The sequence below is a fragment of the Uranotaenia lowii genome, chromosome 3, assembly GCF_029784155.1.
Source record: "Uranotaenia lowii strain MFRU-FL chromosome 3, ASM2978415v1, whole genome shotgun sequence".
Lineage (NCBI taxonomy): Eukaryota > Metazoa > Arthropoda > Insecta > Diptera > Culicidae > Uranotaenia > Uranotaenia lowii.
Genome location: NC_073693.1, coordinates 142,435,853 through 142,455,797, shown reverse-complemented (window position 1 = coordinate 142,455,797; position 19,945 = coordinate 142,435,853). Strand labels below are relative to the sequence as shown.

General features: G+C 38.6%; 1 protein-coding gene across 1 annotated transcript; it reads left to right on the top strand.

Moving 5' to 3' along the window:
• The first annotated feature begins 3,920 nt into the window (after positions 1–3,920).
• On the top strand, positions 3,921–18,921 carry LOC129750801 (alpha-protein kinase 1). Its single transcript, XM_055745876.1, has 2 exons — positions 3,921–4,053; positions 13,154–18,921. Exon 2 carries the CDS (start codon positions 13,627–13,629, stop codon positions 14,572–14,574), a length of 948 nt encoding a protein of 315 aa, XP_055601851.1. The 5' UTR covers positions 3,921–4,053; positions 13,154–13,626; the 3' UTR covers positions 14,575–18,921.
• The last annotated feature ends 1,024 nt before the right edge of the window (positions 18,922–19,945 follow it).

Below are 19,945 nucleotides of genomic sequence, written 5' to 3'. Positions count from 1 at the left end.
CTCTAGTCGATATCCTTTCGACGTTTTTATTTTCCTCTACAATTGCTAAAATCTCATCCCACCAACCACCACGACCAGGGTGAACGAAAATGTCGAAACTCCCACTCATTCAAATCCCCCTGGCCCCTAGTTCTTTCGCTTCCGTTCAGTTTTTTTTTCAGGTGGAAACGGTCTGTCCGGAACCTGTCTCGAATTTACTCGTTCATCAGATCTATTCGTTTGAACTCTTTTGACAAATGTTTTTTTTATAAAGAAAATCTGTTTCCTGCAATTAAAATTTGAGTGCTTAAATTTACCATACTTTTTCCTTCAAGAAGAGTTAGTGTCAAATTAGAGAACGTTTTGCTTAATATATGAGTTGTCTAATTTTAGTTAGCGGTTTGAACCAGGTGGTGTTATGGAATTGTAACCCTTCTATAAGTCTTTTATTTTTTTTTCAAATATTCTATATTCTATTTTCATTGATAGTCTGTAAGTTAAAAAACTTTTTTAAATTCAATATCGTACGCTGCTTTAGTTTTCTTTTCCCGTGACAAGACAATTGTTCCTACGGACCGACCTTTTCCTTGAAAAAACCCACCCCTCCGCCCACTCGCTGACATTGATTGATGTCGTGCAATCGATTTTTGGTCGCTTCCACGCCGCTGCCGCATTTTTCTTGTGATTTATCATCTTCATTTGAAATCGGCGTGTGGCACGAGAACCTGCTAACTTCGTTATGCTGTCTAATCTATGGTTCTAGTGTTTTACATTAATTTCGGTTATCCGGTGAATTCGGTTTTATAATATTTGTTAGTTTTTTATGCATTTGACATCTATAATGTTTAACCAGTTAGAACTAAAAAAGACAAATAAATATTCGTATATTATAAGGTGTTCCATTATGTCTAAGCACGTTTTAAAATTAACTTGAACAGTATAAATACAATTTAGGAGCAAATCTTAATTTTATTTCACTTTCATGTTCTCTATAGCCTTCGTTAAGAGTGATTCAACACAAAATTAGATTTCTGTAAATCGTAGACCAGTGATCGATTTCTTTAAAAGACTGATTTACGATGAATTTGGCCACTATTTTCCAGTTTTTCAAGAAGTTTTCGATAGAATCGACAGGCTTTACATGTTTTCTCAAAAACGGTTTGGTAAGAGCTCAAAATCGGTCTCGCTTGAGTACAATATTACTTTATTGGACTGGTACCAAGTCATCGAGTCCTCATAGTAGTGAGCTGATGCCAAATCCGGCCAAACAGTACTTGATGGTCATGCTTGCGTATCATGGGTAACAGGTGACGGCTCAGGTATTCTCCGACGTAAACAGCTGTGTTCTTTTTACCGAATTTTTCGGCGATTATGAGAAACTGTATCCACCGACCGGTTAAGAAAATAAAAAATCAACACGATACCCATGAAATTAGATATCTCCAAACCTGTTGTAAACAAATAGACATAGGTACTAAAAAGAGTACTAGGAGCTCCCGAAATGAGGCAGACTTCCTACTGGTGTTAGCACTCATGGCTTCCTGGTCCAAAGTTTTGTCCACCGGATCCGGGTTTGCCCAGATTTTGTTTTTGTCCACAAAGCTGCTTTCCTCTCCATACTTACGAAACGAATTTCAGACCGCTCAATTGCTTGCTTCTTCCATTTTCGCTAACTGACTCAGCGAAATGTTGAGGATAGTACACCATTTGTGCACGATATTTTTCGCTTTTCCGGGAAAATTCTTCTCATGTTCACGAAAATTATAAAAACTGGAGCTTACGATACACAGAGTTTTGAGTTGAACTATGAACAACAACACAGCGAAAGAAGCTGTTTAAACGACATCTGAAATGAACAGGGTTGTATCAGAATCGTGTTTAGACAAAATGGTACATAATGGAACTTGTTCCCTGGCCTAGCAGAAGATAGAGCCTTCGGTCAACTCAATGAGAATTTAATTTGCCTTGATTTGTCCTAGCGAATCTGAGAAACCAGTTTTTCGGCCCTAACTTGAACAATCTAAGACTGATTAACTGAAATAATGCTGTAACAACCTGCTAGGCTCTCTAACACCGATTTTATTCCCAGACACCGAAGCTCCCAGAAACTAAATCAGGGAGTGATTTTTTTTTCCCAAAAATATGTTTTGAAACAAATTGCGGTGCAACCCAGCAAACATAAAAACGCCTTAGAAATGTCCATCCCCGAACAGAAAAAATCGAAAAAATGATTTTTTCCAGAAAAATTTTCAAGTTCAACAATTTTTACGCGACCTCCGATAACAAAAAAAAGATTTTTCCAAAAAAAATTCCAAGTATAAATTTTTGAGAGATTAAAAAAATGTAAGGTTTTTTACTACCCCGATTCAAAATATTTAGGGTTTTTAGGCGTTAACAACGTGGCTGCGAATCTCAGTTCCTACCAAATAAGAAAACGATCGTAAGAATGGTTACTTGAAGTCGGATATGATAGAAAGTCCGCCATGTCCGCTCAGTTTATTCTTCCGCGCGGGCTTAAAGAGAAAAAAAAGTCATGTTGTGCTTTCTGCGACTAGCAGTGTAACCAGATTGCTAAAAATCAGATGGTGTAATTGAAAGAATTCGCAAAAGAGAAAAGTAGATAATATTCTTTCAATATGTACGAATAATGTGTCGAATATCGTCCAATTTATACATTTCTTATCGCTTTAGCCAGAAGTTAAAAATATGTATGTAAGTTGGGTCGACTTTGGTAGGCTGTTTTTGTGAGTTTTATACGATCAATCTATAATGTATTAGAGTTCCCCAAATGACCCGACATTTGAAAAAGTTATGCGCTGTAGGCTTAAATTGATCCTAGGCCTAGTACAACGTCTCATGCCAAATTTGGGCCAGATCGGATCACGGGAAGGGGTCGCTCAACGAGCCTAAAGTTTGTATGGGATTTTGGGACATTTTGTTCGGTAGGAACATGAAAATTCAGTTTTTCATAAATAACTTTGGTCACCCTCAGCCGATTTCTTTTGAAAACGGTTTTCTTAAACTCTAAACTATGACAAATATTTCTTCCGAAGACTGTATTTTGATTCGAGTTAAGACACAAATGTTATTAAGCTTCAAACAATAGTTATGCGAGACACTGCTTCGAACATTTTGTTGACTCAGCATTAACAGTGATGAATATCACCCTGAAAAAAGTTACCCCATTTTGAAGTTTAATAACTTTTTTATCATAAGTCGAATCGAAATGCAGTCTTGGGAGGAAATATTTGTCATAGTTTAGGCTTTTAGAAAAAGAAATCGGCCGAAGAAGACCAAAGTTATCCATGAAAAACTGAAACACCCGAACAAAATATCTCAAAATCCCATACAAACTTTAGGCTCGTTGAGCGACCCCTTCCCGTGATCCGATCTGGCCAAATTTGGCATGAGACCTTGTACTAGGCCTAGGATCAATTTTAGCCTGCTGCGCATAACATTTCACAAGCTTGAAATTTCTCATACAAATTAGAGGCAGTCTAATATATACGCAACGTTTATCAAAGTTATCAAAAAAATATAAGTTATTAAAGAAATAAACGTACGAAAATGTTTGCTGGGAAATTAGGTATTAGCTTGCAGTAATTACCCTCGACCTTAATTTTTTTCCGTACGTTTGAGTGCAAGTTTATGTTTGCATTTGAAGTGCATTACATTTGAACACAGCAAATTTTTAAAAAGGGACCTTGCATTTAAGTGTTGTGTTATGGTCACCCTATTTACCACAGCATCGCTGGCCGATGCTGTGCAATAAATCAGTTTATGTTTGACCACTGACGCGAACACTACATCTGTATTTTTATCTCGATAATCACCTCCCGCATACGTTGTAATTATAAAAGTGGCGACGAGAAAAACTGATATTGGTTTTCGATTAGTTTAACTATTTCGCGGTGGTGAACGGGAGCTAATTTTTGCGGAAAAAGTTATCGGTTTTGCAGTGCAAAAGTTGTGTTGTCCCGCTGAGCGCTTGCCGTTGCTGTTTGTGGGTTACTGCTGGCCCATTAAAGCGGAAAAAAAAAGTTTGGTTTCCCTTAAGGTTTGCCTACCGAAAACGTAAGTACGTTTACATGTTTATATGCAGAAATTGCCAGAGAACTCTTATGAAGAGATTCTAGTTTCGTTCAGCAATTAACCATTTTGTTTAATTGCTGACGGTTTTGTTTCGCCAATCAAGCGATCGTTTTCAACAATAGCTGTTGGTGTGTTTGTTTCGTACTTTTTGTTGCCAGTACCAGTGACGGATGTTGCGTTGAATGTTGCGCGACATAACATAACGCAACAAAGTTTGGTTTACACTGAGAAAAAAATTTCAGATGTTTTTCGGGTAAAAATTTAGCCAAAAATAAAATAAAATAAAAATAATATTTTTTTTCTTGAATGTTTAATAATTAATCAAAATTGATTTTAAACAAAAAAAAATGTTTTTCAGCCAATGAATGTATGTATATTTGACGTATTGGTTTTGCGAAAGTGAATATAAAACATTTTTTATGAAATAAATGTTCATTTGAAAAAGCTTTTAGCTTATCATTTGTATTGAAAAGTACCTTACGATTTCGATGGAAAAGGACATTTAAAAAAAAAAATAATAATAATAATAATAAAGGAAATTTATGTTTACTCGTTTAAGCTTTCGTGAATGATTAAGTGGTAAAAACCTGTTTGTTAACAGTTTTTTGGAAAGAATTTTAATAGTTTGCCACATTTGTTTGGTGTTTTTTGCAATTGTTTTTTATTGTTTGTTAAAAAAAAAACATAATAATAAAGTAAAATAAATAAAATAAAACCAAAATGAAATCCAAGTCGTGTCAATATCAAAGAGATGTTAGTTTGTTTTCTGGTTGCAGATCAAGTTTTTCGCCCAACCTACGACCATTGTTTTGTTCTTTTTGCAAACGATCCGGGCATGTGCGTAGATTTTGCTTTGACCTGCAGGAAGTAAAGTTAGAGGAGGTTATTCCCAAGTTAAATGATTTTCGAAAAAGTTTACGTCATCATTCATATCGCTCCGGTTCAGATTATGAATATGATTGTTTGAAGATTTCCACTGTAAACAAATTACATGAGCCCTGTTTTCGGAACGTTTTAGTTTCAAAAAAATGGTTAAAGATGGAAATTGATTGTGGTGCTGCGGTTTCAGTCATATGCTTAAATCAATATAAAGCAGAGTTCAAGCACATCCCTTTGGAAAAAAGTAATACTCGTTTGGCTGTTATTAACGGCAGTCGTTTACAAGTAGAAGGTCGCGTTTTGGTTCGGGTTGAGTTAAATCATTTAAAAAAGGATGTTTACTTGATCGTTTTAAATAGTGAAAGTATTTTCGATCCACTTTTGGCGACTGGCTAGATACGTTTTTTGATAACTGGCGTAATGCGTTTGGGTCCAGAATAAATCAACTGGCTGTTTCAACGGATCAAACGATAAAGGAAATACAAAGCAGGTTTTCCAATATCTTTGACAAGTCCCTGTCTACTCCAATCAAAGGTTTTGTTGCTGATCTAGTTTTGAAGCCAAATCATTATCCAATATTTAAAAAGGCTTATGATGTGCCATTCCGTTTGACAGATAAAGTGATTGAACATTTAGAAAGTTTAGAGAAGGATGGCGTAATAACTCCGATAGATGCTAGTGAATGGGCATCTCCGGTTATAGCAGTTGTAAAGAAGGATGGAGGAATACGAATGGTAATCGATTGCAAGGTTTCCATAAATAAAGTAGTAATCCCGAATTGTTATCCTTTGCCTTTGCCTCAAGAAATTTTTGCTTCGTTAGCTGGCTACAGAGTTTTTTGCTCACTTGACCTGGCAGGAGCGTATACACAGTTGCGTTTATCAGAAAAGTCCAAAAAACTAATGGTCATAAACACAATACGTGGTTTGTTTACGTACAATCGTCTTCCACAAGGTGTTTCATCTGCAGCGGCTTTGTTTCAATCTTTTATGGAGAGGATTCTGGCTGGAATCAACGGAGTTCTTGTTTACATCGACGATGTTTTGATAGCAGGTAGCGACAAAGCAAGCTGTGAAAGAAAACTTTACATGGTTTTGGAACGTTTGTCAAAGTCCAATATAAAAGTGAATTTGCAGAAATGCAAATTTTTTGTATCAAGTTTGCCATTTTTAGGACATGTTTTGACACAAGACGGGTTGTTGCCTTGCCCCGAAAAAGTTGAAACTATTCGTGAAGCTAAAGTTCCGAGAAATGTTTCTGAACTGAAGGCATTTTTGGGTTTGTTGAACTACTACGGGAAGTTTATACCAAATTTGTCGTCGCGCCTCAGCTGCCTGTATCGTTTGTTAAGGAAAGGAGAAAAGTTTATTTGGAACTCCGAATGTAATCGTGTTTTCGAAGACTGCAAGCAATCTCTTATTTCGTCAAAATTACTGGAGTTTTTCGATCCTAAAAAGCCAGTTATAGTGGTCTCTGATGCTTGTAATTATGGTTTAGGTGGAGTAATAGCTCACCGTATAAACGGAGAAGAAAGGCCAATTAGTTTTACATCTTTCTCTTTAACAGAGGCACAGAAGAAATACCCAATTTTACATTTGGAAGCCTTAGCTGTAGTTTGCACCATTAAAAAGTTTCACAAGTTTCTATTTGGACAAAAGTTTATTGTGTATACGGATCATAAACCGTTAATTGGCATATTTGGAAAAAAAGGCAAAAATAGTTTGTTTGTTACCCGATTGCAACGATATGTCCAGGAGTTGTCGATTTACGATTTTGAAATTGTTTATAGACCTTCATCAAAAATGGGAAATGCTGATTTTTGTTCGAGGTTTCCTCTGCCAAACGAAGTACCAGCGTTACTACAGAAAGAGTACATCAACAGTTTAAATGTATTGGACGAGTTTCCCCTGGATTACGTTTTGATTGCAACGGAATCAAAAAGAGACAAGTTTCTGCAGCAGATAGTTTACTATATGCAACATGGTTGGCCTGAAAAGCTAGATAAAGATTTCAAGGATGTTTATGCTCAACAACAAGATTTGGAGTATATTGAAGGATGTTTAGTTTACCAAGACCGGGTCATCATTCCGGGAAGTTTAAAAAAACGAGTCTTGAGTTTATTACATAAAAATCATTCAGGTATAACAAAAATCAAACAGTTGGCACGCAGAACAGTTTACTGGTTTGGAATGAACAGTGACATACAGAACTACATAAGAACATGTAATGTTTGCTGCCAGATTATTGCTGCTCCCAAGAAAGTTCCAGTTCCAGGATGGATTCCTACAAATAAACCGTTTACTCGTATTCATGCCGTTTTTTTCTGTTTGGACAAAAAGATGTTTCTAGTGATTGTTGATAGTTACTCGAAGTGGTTGGAAGTGGAATATATGAAGTTTGGAACAGACGCCATCAAAGTTAAGTCAGTGTTTATCAGCGTTTTTGCTAGATTTGGTTTACCTGACATTATTGTAACAGATGGTGGTCCACCGTTTAATTCAAAAGAGCTCATCAGTTTCTTCGAGAGACACAACATTAAGGTGATGAAAAGTCCACCTTATAATCCCTCTAGCAACGGACAAGCTGAAAGGATGGTACGAGTTTTAAAGGACGGTTTGAAAAAGTTTATGCTGGATCCTGAGCTTCGAAGTTTATCGACCCAAGACTTGTTGTCGTTTTATTTGTTTGGTTACCGTAATACCTGTTTCGGTGACAATGGGTTGTTTCCTTCAGAGAAATTGTTTAGTTTTAAGCCAAAGACGCTTTTGGATTTAGTAAATCCTAAAAATAGTATTAAGAATCACTTGACGAAGGATGTTTTTGAAGATGTATCAAATAAACCCAGAGAAGAACGTTCAAAATTTGATTGGGTTGATCGTTTACGTTTTGGAGAGCTGGTTTATTATAAAAATTTTCGACCGACAGACATAAGACGTTGGCTCGAAGCAAAATTTGTAAGACGAATTTCTCAAAACACATTTGAAGTTTCCGTAGAAGGCAGGTTATACTCAGCACATCGTTATCAATTGAAAGCGTTTGGGCTTCAAAGTCGGTTTAAAGGTGTTTATATTTCTGGAAATGCGAGGACGACAAAGCGAAAAAGGGAGGATGACAAGGATGAAGACGATCGAAGCTCAGACGAAGATGGCGATTTTTATGGTTTTCCATCGGATTCTTTCATTTACAAGGACAAAGATTCAGAAAACAACGCCGAGTTTTGGTCAACGGATGCGCTGAATGTTTATGATCAGTTTAAAAGAAACGTCTATCAACAAAAAGCTTCGAGTCCCAGTTTAAAAGATCCAGACACAGCACAACCTCTACGTCGTTCCAGTCGTATTAAGCGGAGTCGAAAAGAACCTAATTATCGCTATTACAAATGAATTGTAAAAAGTATTTCAATTTTGCCAGTTTCCTAATTGTTTATCCTAAGTTTGTAATTGTTTTATTTTTAAGTTTTTTTTTTCAAAGGGGCCGTTCACATACCACGTGGACAACTTAAGGGGGGGAGGGGGGTATGGAAATGTTCACGCTTGTCCACGGAGAGGGGGGTCGGGGTTTGGGTCATGTCCACGTGGACATATTTACTTTCAAAATATTTTCTAATGGTGAATAAATATTAAGACGTTTAAATCAAAATCTACAAATGACAAAGCTTACCAGTTTAAGTTTAAACAATTAGTAGCTACTTAAAGGCAAGTGATAAATATGATAATTAAGAAATTTAAAATTTTTAAGCAAAATTTATATCAGGAAATTCTTATTCGTTTTTTTTTTTTCAAAATCAGCCATTTCTTTAACAAAAAGGCAAAAAGTTACCATGGTGGTTTCTAACTGTCAAATTATTTGTATTTAAAAAAACTATTTCAAATCTGTCCACGTGGACATCCGGGGAGGGAGGTAGGGGTTTGACAAATGTCCACGCTTGTCCACGGAGGGGGAGGAGGGGGTCAAAAATCTCATTTTTCTGTCCACGTGGTATCTGAATGGCCCCAAATTATATTTTTAACGATGTTTCTCTTATCTTAAGAATGGAGATGTTATGGTCACCCTATTTACCACAGCATCGCTGGCCGATGCTGTGCAATAAATCAGTTTATGTTTGACCACTGACGCGAACACTACATCTGTATTTTTATCTCGATAATCACCTCCCGCATACGTTGTAATTATAAAATGTTGTTTGAATGTATAGTTATTTAATCCTCATTTTAAAGAAAATAGCTTAGTTTAGTTTGATTAACTAATCACATCCACCTTAAACCGTAAAACCCGAAATATATGATTATAGAAAATGTATACATTACTTGTTCAAAATCAAATTGCGATATCAAGCACTTTGAGTCCCCCGATCGCTGGTGTGACTCAGTAGAACAAGTTCTACATTGTCAATAGTTGCTACTTCGTGATTGACCGAATTTTGTTCAGAGGTCAAATGAACAAAATGATTGTGATTAGAGGCTCATTCATACTGCACAAAATTGACGCTCTCTCTGTGAATGTCAATAACGGCGCCCGCTACGTCCTAGCAGTTAATGGATAGATTGGAAAAAGAGAAAGGGATGAAAGATCTTTTTTGTGCTTTAGGACATTAAGTTTAATGACGAAAAAAAATTAACTACTATCATGAAATAGTAAATGAATTGTAAAATAAAGAATGAATAAACTTCCATTCTATTATAATTCATAGTTATTTGATGCATTTTTCGTTCTACTGAATGTAGACAAATATCGATAATAAATTCAAAGAGCAATTAACACCAAGAGCATAATTTTCAGCATATGTGAAACCTTTAGAATTTAAAATTCAGCAAAACGCTGTTACATCTCAAAGAAAATTTGAAATGAGTAAAGAAAATTTATGCTGTAACGTAAGGAAAGAATAAAAAAAAACAAATTATGCCCCGCTATTCCTCCTAATTCTTGAGTTTTCGGTCTACGATTCAATTCAAAAAATTTTCTTGCCACATGATCTCAAGTAACATAACCTTTTAGTGGAAATGGAAAACCATTTCGAAAATTTCTTACTAGAAATAAAGGATATCATTGAAATGAAACAGTCTTGTATGAAATACAAAATAATTAAAAAAAAAATTTTTGGATTGTGTTTTGCCCGTAAAACATCACGATTCTCACGACCCTAGTATAATTTAAATACTAACAGAAATGAAAAAAGTAACATTAACAAATGGGCTCACCATAAAAGCAAATAAAATGCCAATCCTAGATGATGGAAAAATCTGCCAGAGAATCTGGTGCTGAATCTTTGGAGGATGGGATAGTTACTTTCCAAAAGTCCCATTGGAGGTGACTTAATTGGTTACATCTCAAAAGTTCATAACATTTTTCTTCGTCGAATTCCCAGATTTGTTTGATTCTTATAAATTATATGATAAGTAGAAAAACTTTAAAGGAATCGTGCGACAAAACAAGTTGTAAGTTTCGCGAGTTTTTTGAAATTTTGAATTATGTTGTTAGAAAATAAATGAATTGTGAAAAATGTATCTATTTATTTCTACATACTTTAAATATAGTTTTTCTGAGGTTGATTGGAATTCAGTAAGCCGAAACGTTAAGAAAAAGCAGTTATAATTTCGTCGCAAATTACGATAAATACCAATTAAAGAAGAACACATGCGAAAATCCGTTTCTATCAGGCTTCACACCATATACTTATATGTTAAATATCTTTTGCATGATGTTATTAATGCAGATTAATCTAATTTTGAGGGTCGAAGTTGATAAGAAATGAATCCCTGAAAATTCGAGGCCGAAGGTTTGAGAAAATTTGAAAGAAATTTGAATTGAAGTTTTTTTTTCCACAAATTCAGTTATATCGAGTTATAACTGTTTCTATTTTGATCTTGGTAATAAGGGCTAAACAACACTCCATTCAAATCCGACAGCAAAAGCAAAAGAATATTATTTCAGGAACTCAAACAAACAACAAATTAAAATTAAATTTGCTATAACAAAAAGCTAGCTTATACTATTTTAGATTTATTAAACAGTTACTGATTTTCTATTAAATGAAGTCTGGTCAATGAAGGTATGCTAGTCACAACCAAATCAGTGATTTTTTTTTATTTAAAATGCTACTACTAGTTGTACCACTGAGTTGTACAGCTTATTGATAAGTATGTAAAAAAAACTTTTTAGATATGATTTATGATCAGAATAAAATAACTAAATCGCATTTAAAACGCTGCTAAACAAGCATCCTTAATTTAGAGCCAAAAATGCAGTTCTCATGTAAAGTTCTGGGCCAAATGTTGTAGTCCCTGATGGGTTCAAAGTTTTTTATCCTTTCCACTGACCTCTCTCAGATTTTTTTATACTGTCCACTACAACAACAACCCACACACACATATATAACACCACCAAGCTATGTATAAATGTATAATCGTTTACCACCAAAAACCCATATAATCATCATCACAATCATCAACTCGTCACATTGCCCCAAACAATAACCCGATATGGCGTTTCGAGGACCGTCAGGACTAAACAGTTATAAGCTATCCCTGAAGCTATCGACACATCGCTCGTCAATGTCCGCGGCTTTTGACGATCTGTTTTATTTGTACCTTCCCCACGATGCGATGTGTCACATCTGTCAACTATTCGTTTGGCCCCGGATTTTATGGGGGCCACTTCCCTATAGCTTCCGCCGGCGATAAGCAGATTCAACGGAAACAAGAAAAAACAGAATTACAATAAATCGAAATCTACGGCCTTGCGAGTAGTGCCTGGATAACAGAAAAAAAATACACGACACGAAAATGAACGGGGCAACTCTAGACCTCCCCACCTGGGTGTAACGCGAAAAGAAGTGAACCTCCCCCCTTGTTGGTTGATCCCTTCAAATGAAATGATAGAAAAAAAGAATGCCCAATTTGGATTTCCAGCGCCATCCACGTGTGTCACCGCGTGTATCCTCGACCCCTTTTGGGTGGGAAAAATAAACCCCTCCCTCCCCCTGGGGGTATGACGACGTGTGTCTGTGCACCCACATTATCAGTTGGTGAGCATGTGGGTGAACCTGAGAGAGGGACAGAGAGAGCTCGGTTTTTATTTGTTTTTATTTCTTTTTCTGCCGTCGTTTATTATTGGCCAGCGACCGCCCATCCCCTTCCCAATCACACAGAGTTCGAATGTTCAGCTTTCCCCGACGAGATTCGCGTATCTAGAAAAAATAATCGATTAATTAATCAAAAAGTTGAAAGGTGCGAGGGAATCGGAGCAATTTTAATTTTCCCAATTTCCATTAGTTTATGTGCGGCCACCAGCAAACAATTTTTCCGGGAAACCGAGTAGAAAAACATCGTCGTCGTCGTCGTGTTCCATTTGGCCGCTCTGATGAGGTGCCCAACTGTTGTGGAACGAAGTTTTTTGTGCTCCCTCCCACGGTGGACTTTTTTTTATTTTCTCTATCGCGGAGCCTCTTAACATCCTTCTGGTGTAGTTGGTAATTACCAGGCGCTTTTTTAGCTGTCCGCGCGCGATCGATGATTTCGATTTATTTATATTTTGCTTCGGTTGGACATTTTTTGCAACCTGGTAGTGTTAACTTTGCACCACAAAAAGCACACGTGTTGAGCAGTACTGCAAGATGACCAAATCAAAACGAATGAGGTTCTGGAAAATTATATGGAAGGAAGCTAGGAAATTTGGACACGGTGAACTTTGTTAGAGAAATGATAAAAATTAACCTTACGCCGTAGTCAGAAAGGCTTAAGATAGAGAAACTTCAAGATTCTGGTTAAGAGAAACATTTCGAAGTATTTTTTCTTGGTTTTCAAAATCATATTTTTATGATTTGATGGCACTCTGAAATTGATGCCCTATGAGAGTGTAGGAAATTCGATGTCCAAAAATTCCTAACTTTATCGTCCCGTATATATTCAGATACAGATAACAAGAAAGACGTTCTGGGCAGAACTGAGACTGCTTAGCTATGCAATGTAGCAAAAAGGGCATTTCCCAATTTTCTCATGACGAAAAGTGATGATCAAAGAATCATGTAGGCAGGGTTGGAAATTTCCCGGGAAATTTTTGCTTTTAATTGAAGTCCTTGATGCATCCTAGAGGCTATAAAACTTCATTCACATGCACTGTTAGTTACAAGCAAAACCTGCCTTTAACCGAGAAACCAAAAACAAATAATAATCAAGCTCTCTTGTTCCTTCTTTTCCGTTCCCAGGTGGGCAATGGACGGTAATCGATACGAATTATTCGAGGTTCGGAATAGCGTCGTGTCATGCGAATCTGGGACTGCAGCAGCATCAAACGCAGGCTCAGGCGCAGCAACAAGCGGCTGCAGCTGCCGCCCAGCAGCATCACCAGCAGCAACAGCAGCAAGCTCAGGCCCAGGCAGCTCAGGCGGCAGCTGTGGCAGCGAGCCAACAGGCCCAGCAACAGGCAGCTCAGGCGGCGGCAGCAGCAGCAGCCGCAGCCGCAGCGGCCCAGCACCATCAAGCCCATCCCCAAAGCGAAAGTCAATCGCTGAGCAACAACACCAGCGGAGGAGGCACCAGTAACAATAGCAACAGTACCAACCCGTTGTCGAATGCGTCCGCAAATAATTCGAACGCACCGACTCCGCAACCCACAACACCAGTCCACATCTACCAGCATCCATTTTCACCGCAGATCATTTCCGTCAATCCAAATAACATGGTGAACAGCTACAGTTCCTCAAATCTTTCAACTCCTACTTCGCCGCAAGGCGTTAACGAAAGCCAGCATGCGGCAGTAGCCGCTGCAGCCATGGTTCACAGCGTGTACAGTCATCAAGCGGCCGGAACCCAGCAAACCGTAATAGGCGTCGCCGGAACAGGCGGAGCAACTATTCAACCAGTCAAACGGAAACGATCGGTGAATCCACAGGGCGACGAAAACTTCCTACGGGCACTTGAAGCTGTCCGGTTTGGTGGAATCGGTTTCTGCAAAGCGGCACGACTCTACGGTGTTAACAATCGGACGCTTTGGTTAGAGTACAAAAAACGTGGTTATCCCATCAGTCGACCGAGCATCAAAAGTCGGATAAAGTTGGAACCGAACATATCACCACCCCCCTCCACAACTCCAACTGGTGATGAGAACGCTTCAATGGAACACTATGAAACCTCACTGTCCTCTCCAGCGCTAAACATGACCCTACAGCAGCAACATCAACAGCAATCACAAGTCGCCACGCAGCAGCACCAGCAGCAGCAAACGCAACATCACCAAACGCAACAGCAACAACAGCAGGCGCAACCTCAGCAACAGCAACAACAGCAGCAACAACAACAGCAACAGCAGCAGCAGCAACAACAAACCCAAACCCAACAGCAGCAGCAGCAGCAACAGCACCAACAAACAACGGAAAGCGACAACGCAAGTGCCGTGGCAGTGGCCGCTGCAGCCGTAGCCGCTTCCTCTGCCGCTCCGCTCATGTGTCCTCCGCATGCCCATCCGATGGGAGTGATGAGCTTCCTGGATACGCGGCACGTCGATTTTACGACGGCGGCGGCCGCCGGCATCCATCAGATGTCCCGGCAGCGATATCAGGACGCAACGACGCTGAACATGAATACCGGGGCCGTCAACTTGCAGGGCTTGAATTTTAACTCCATGTAAGGTGGCTCTAGTCGTGAGGGGCTGTCGGGGAAACGCTTGGTAGAATCGTCCTAAGAAACTTTCCAGTGAAATTTAGAATTCTAATTTTAGCTTTATTTTTTAGCTCAAATTAAGTTTATTGATGCTAGGCTTGAACTGGTTTGGAAGAGCATGAATGTAATTTAATGGCAAATCAAGTGACAAAATTCTATGGAATCTTTTTGAAAAAGTTTCTTCTTATACAGTTAACGGGTGTTTAATAAAAACTGAAAATTATTGTTGTTGAAGAATTCTGGGCAGTACGACAAGTATGGGAGACTATCAGCAATCAAATTGTTAACATAAACAAGTCTCATCAACCGAAATCGCAGTTCAAGTTGCTGAGTGTGCAAGAGCAAGAGGTTTTAGTGTTGTTTTTTTTTCGCTACGATGAGACGAATCTCAACATTCCTTTCAATACACGCATTCGCAGTCTCCAAATGCTTCCTGAGGATTCTCCTGAAGCTTGAACTTCTCCTCTTCAACGCATCGGACCTCAATCGTCGCCTTTATTTGCGCGACGCTCTCGCCCTCAGTTTGACCAGTTTTCAGTAGCTCTGGTCCGTCGACCTAACATGATACGTGACTAGACCACCTCAAATTGGCTTCCAGGTCCGACGACCTTTTAGTTGGCTCTCGATCCGACGACCTTCCAGTGGCTTCCGGTCCAACGACCTCCGACGTTCTTCCATGGTTCCGGTCCGTGGACCGCATTGTGGCCCAATGACTTTCCATGGATCTGGTCCGACAACCTTCCTGTGGCTTCCGTCCGTTGACCTTGTTCGGCTTCGACTGAACGCTCTTCTTTTGACTCGGCGCCTTAATAATGGCACGACGACTGACTCCCGACTCCCCAACCTTCCAGTGAACCCGGTACAATGACCCCCTGATGGCTCTTCACCATCTGCTTCGGCTGGTTGGCCTTCCATAGGCTTTTCCTTCTTTCCTGGACCCATAACCCTAGCGCACTTCACCGTGCATTCTTCGCCTACTAAATGCAGAAGTCTGAAAACCTTGGTAATTCTTCGTAGTACAGTATTGATCGTATGTATATTGTATCATAGTAATAATATTGTTTATCATTTATTACTTAGAACAACTGCATCCGTGGTCTAAATGTTCTTGGGTCTAATTTGTACAAGAATTGGGCCATCGAAATTAAAGGGTGATACGGTCAAAATTTTGTCAAGAGAAAACGCGTGTAAATCGGTGAAATCGTTCATTTAAAAAATCAAATTAAATTTCTTTTTCAAGTTTAATTAGTATAAAATTCAGGAACAATATTCAGTTAGGCTTCCGCTTTTCCAAATCCGAATTTCCGGGCCTTACGCTTAACCCCTGCCATCAGATTTTGTACAGCCACGTTGTCCACCTTCTTCGCCGCAGAAAGCCAGTTTGCCTTGAACTGCTGCTCGTCCTTAGCAGTTTTTTTGGTCTTCTTTATGTTCCGCTTGACAATAACCCAGTATTTCTCAATTGGGCGGAGCTCTGGCGTGTTGGGAGGGTTCTTTTCCTTGGGAACCACCTGCACGTTGTTGGCGGCGTACCACTCCATGGCCTTTTTACCGTAATGGCAAGATGCCAAATCCGGCCAAAACAGTACGGAACAACCGTGTTCCTTCAGTAAAGGCAGCAGACGTTTGTTCAAACACTCTTTCACGTAAATTTCTTGGTTGACAGTCCCGGAAGCTATGAAAACGCCACAGGTACCAGGTACCAGGCTTGCCAAACCAGATATTTCTTCGCGAACTTTGACATTTTCATGTGCTTGAAAATATCTGCTACCTTTCCCCTTCCTTTTGCCGTATAAAACGTCTGCCCCGGAAGCTGCTTGTAGTCGGCTTTGACGTAGGTTTCGTCGTCCATTACCACGCAGTCAAACTTCGTCAGCATCGTCGTGTAGAGCCTCCGGGATCGCGCTTCGGTCGTCGTATTTTGTTTATCATCGCGATTTGGAGTCACTACCTTCTTGTAAGTCGATAGACCGGCTCGTTTTTTGGCTCGATGCACGGTTGTAGACGATACACCCAGCTTATTTGCGGCATATCGGAGAGAGAGCTTAGGGTTTCGCTTGAAACTACCGGCAACTCTCTTTATCGTCTCAGCGGCACTTTAATTACATTTGTAACGGTTGATTTGGCAACTTTTAGCGATTTTGCCAGCTTTGCGTGTGAGTAGCTCGGATTTTCGTGATGCGCGAGCTAAATTTTGATACGCTGCTCTTCTTCCTTGGACGGCATTTTGACAACTGAAGAGTGAATTCCAATAGGAGCAACATTCTACACACACACACACCTTCAAAATAAGGGGTGTTCAGATTTTTTAAATGCAAAATTGAAAGAAATACGTCATGTTGATATTGACCAAATTTTGACCGTATCACCCTTTATTTAGTTTATGAGTACTTTTGAATTGCATACAAGTTCAATCGTGTAAACATGTTTGATGGCAGAGAAATCTAATCTTTTCTAAACATAATCAGCAAAGTTAAGGAAAGTGTTGTCATAGTTTTTTGTTCATGCTCTTTCAAATTAGTCTTGGTTTAATGGAGAAGCGTTTTTTTTTAAATAACCCTTTTCAAAATTTCAGCTGGGTTGGCTTATTTTTTATGTAATTTTATCGTGTGGAAATATTTGTGTAAATGGCGAAAAATTTGCTTAATTTTGTCTGCTAAAAAAGTTAGACCAAAATTCTATCCCCAATCATTGGAAAATGTTTCTTAGAACAGGAAAGCAATTGTTTCCCCGACGGGGTCCCAAACGAATTGTAGAAGCTAGAAAGCTTCTTGTAGTAGATCCCAGTGATGTAGAGTATTGTATAAATCAAACCTGTCGCCTGTTGGAGGTACAGGTATTGTGTTTGTCGACTGAAAGAGATTTTTCTGTAATTCTACATTTCATGACTTAATCGAAATTAATCGATCGTTCGAGGTGATAGTTTTTGTTTTGGTTCAAGACCACCGTGTAAAATTTTGGAATTGATAAGAAAAAACATTTAAAATCCTAACCGTGCAATACTGTGATTTTGTAAAAGCCATCAAGGACGACGATGACGACGACCTGTAATCAAAGAAGGTTCAATAAATATTCACATATCGAAACTGGTTTTGGTTGCAAACTTTTCTCCGTCGTCGGTTTTGGAACTTCACTCCATCTAAAAGCGTCTCCGAATTAGCACTCGCACGCAATAGTTGTAAGAGGTAACCATCTATTTCGTTAAAAATCCAGTCATTTAACAATAAGAGATCATCCGCTACTACAGTTCAGATTTAAAAAAGGAAGTCATACTCACTCAAAATAAGAGGCAGCAGTAACGTTCACTTTGGATGCATCTAAGAATAAAAAAGGAATATTCCTATTCCTAGGAGCAATTGTATTTATAAGAAACCACTTTCGAAAGTCCAAGTCATCACATCATTGAGACGAAATGATGAAACAGATTCCTTAATGCAAAACAAAAAAAAAATACACTACTAGCAGAAAAGTAGGACCCAAATGTGGAATTCCATGAATGAATGTGTGTTGCGAAAATGTACAGTATGCTAGATCTCTGGTGTAAAATTCGCTGAAAGGTAGAGAACTGACGACATTGTAGACAGGAGAGAAAGGCGGTAGAGTTAACTATTTGGAAATGTGAGTACCATGGTGCTGAGTCATAATATGTTTTCACGCAATGAAATAAAAAAAAACACAGTGAATCTATTGAGCGCCGCTTGTAACGAGTAGTGAATATAGTATTTTTGTTATCTTTTTGTAGCAGTTTAAATACATGTGTATAAAAAATAAATTAATTTAAAAACCTTCAAAACCAGGAAAAAACGAGATCGATAAAGTAATACTTACTTAATGTCAATGATGAGTGGGTTCAGTGACGGCGTTTTACGTAAAAGTGAACTGAACAAAGCTAGTGAATGTGGAAAACTGTGAACATAAAAAGTTTAACTAACTAGTTTGTAAGCTGAAAATATCAATAGCTGAAGTGGTAGAATCTGACGTAGGGGAGGATTCTGCTATTGTAATAGAAATTATTACTCGGAGAGAACGACTGAATTACCTGGATGTAAGAAGTCGTTCGTGTGTGTATAGTAAAATAAAATCCAATATCTCAAATTGATAAGTCATACAGGATGGAGAATTAAAAAAAAAAACAACCAACCATAGAGAAAGCTGAATTCATACGCGTGTAAAATTTACTTAACTAAAATTCAAGTAAAAAAACTGATTAAGAAAACCCTACGTACACAGGCCCATGATAACAACAAGTATTTACTTATGTGAATAAAAATAAGAATCAATCTAAAAAAATCTAATAAAAGCAAAATCGAAATTATGTCAACACTTAAAAGTTTTATTGGAACCAGAGAAATCAAACATCAACACTTCGAACAAATTTAATGGCATCTTCCAATCTTTCGATTCTTCGAGGTATCTACTTCAGTTCACTCTCTGCCTTCGTGACGATCAGTCGTGTTTTCAACCGAGTGCTAGTTTCGAACGAAAAGGGCAACTGTTTTTTTTTTGGATGTGTGATTAGGTGAGGCTGAAATGAGTCCTTCACCAGGAGACCATCCTGGTCGGACCATTCCTGAATGGATGGACACGGAAAACCTGCAAGGAAGGCTTTACTATATGTTCCTTCGCGCTAAACCTGGTCACACACTCCCCAAGAACCCTTTCGTTATTGGGAGATCAGTTGAAGAATATGCCGGAAAGGTTGAAGGAGGTTTCTATGAAAAGCGAAAGTCATGGTACGTGATAAAAATACGGAGTAAAGATCAAGATAGGAAACTTTTCACTCTTACTACTTTAAAAGATGGTACGCCAATTGAAATTGGTCGCCATCCGGAGCTTAACACGCGGAAATTTGTCGTTTTTTGCAACGAAGTAGAAGACATGACCGATAAACAACTAGAGGAAGAGCTTGCTTCTCAAAAGATAACGAATGTCCGTCGCATTACGAAAAAAATTGCTGGTAAAATTGTTAACACTCCCACTCTTGTGTTAACAATTAACTGTACCGTGATACCTGAGTTCATCAATTTTGGTTTACTCAGGGTCAGAACTAGACCGTACTATCCGCAACCGATGCTGTGCCGTCGGTGTTTAACTTACGGCCACCCAAAAATACGATGCCAGAACGAAATAGCTTGCAACATTTGTTCCTCTAACCACGAAAGCCAAAATTGCACATCGAAAGTAAAATTCTGTCAGAACTGCAAACAAAACCATTCGCCGACTGATAGGACTTGCCCTATATGGATGTTTGAATCTGCAGCACTTAAGCTTAAGACCGAACAAAGGATAACATTAACAGCCGCACGCAAGCAAATCGAAGGAAACAGCACCAACTATAG

What these genes read in the sequence shown, in the direction of transcription:
- LOC129750801 (XM_055745876.1), top strand. Translation starts at nt 13,627, where the DNA reads ATGGTGAACAGCTACAGTTCCTCAAATCTTTCAACTCCTACTTCGCCG.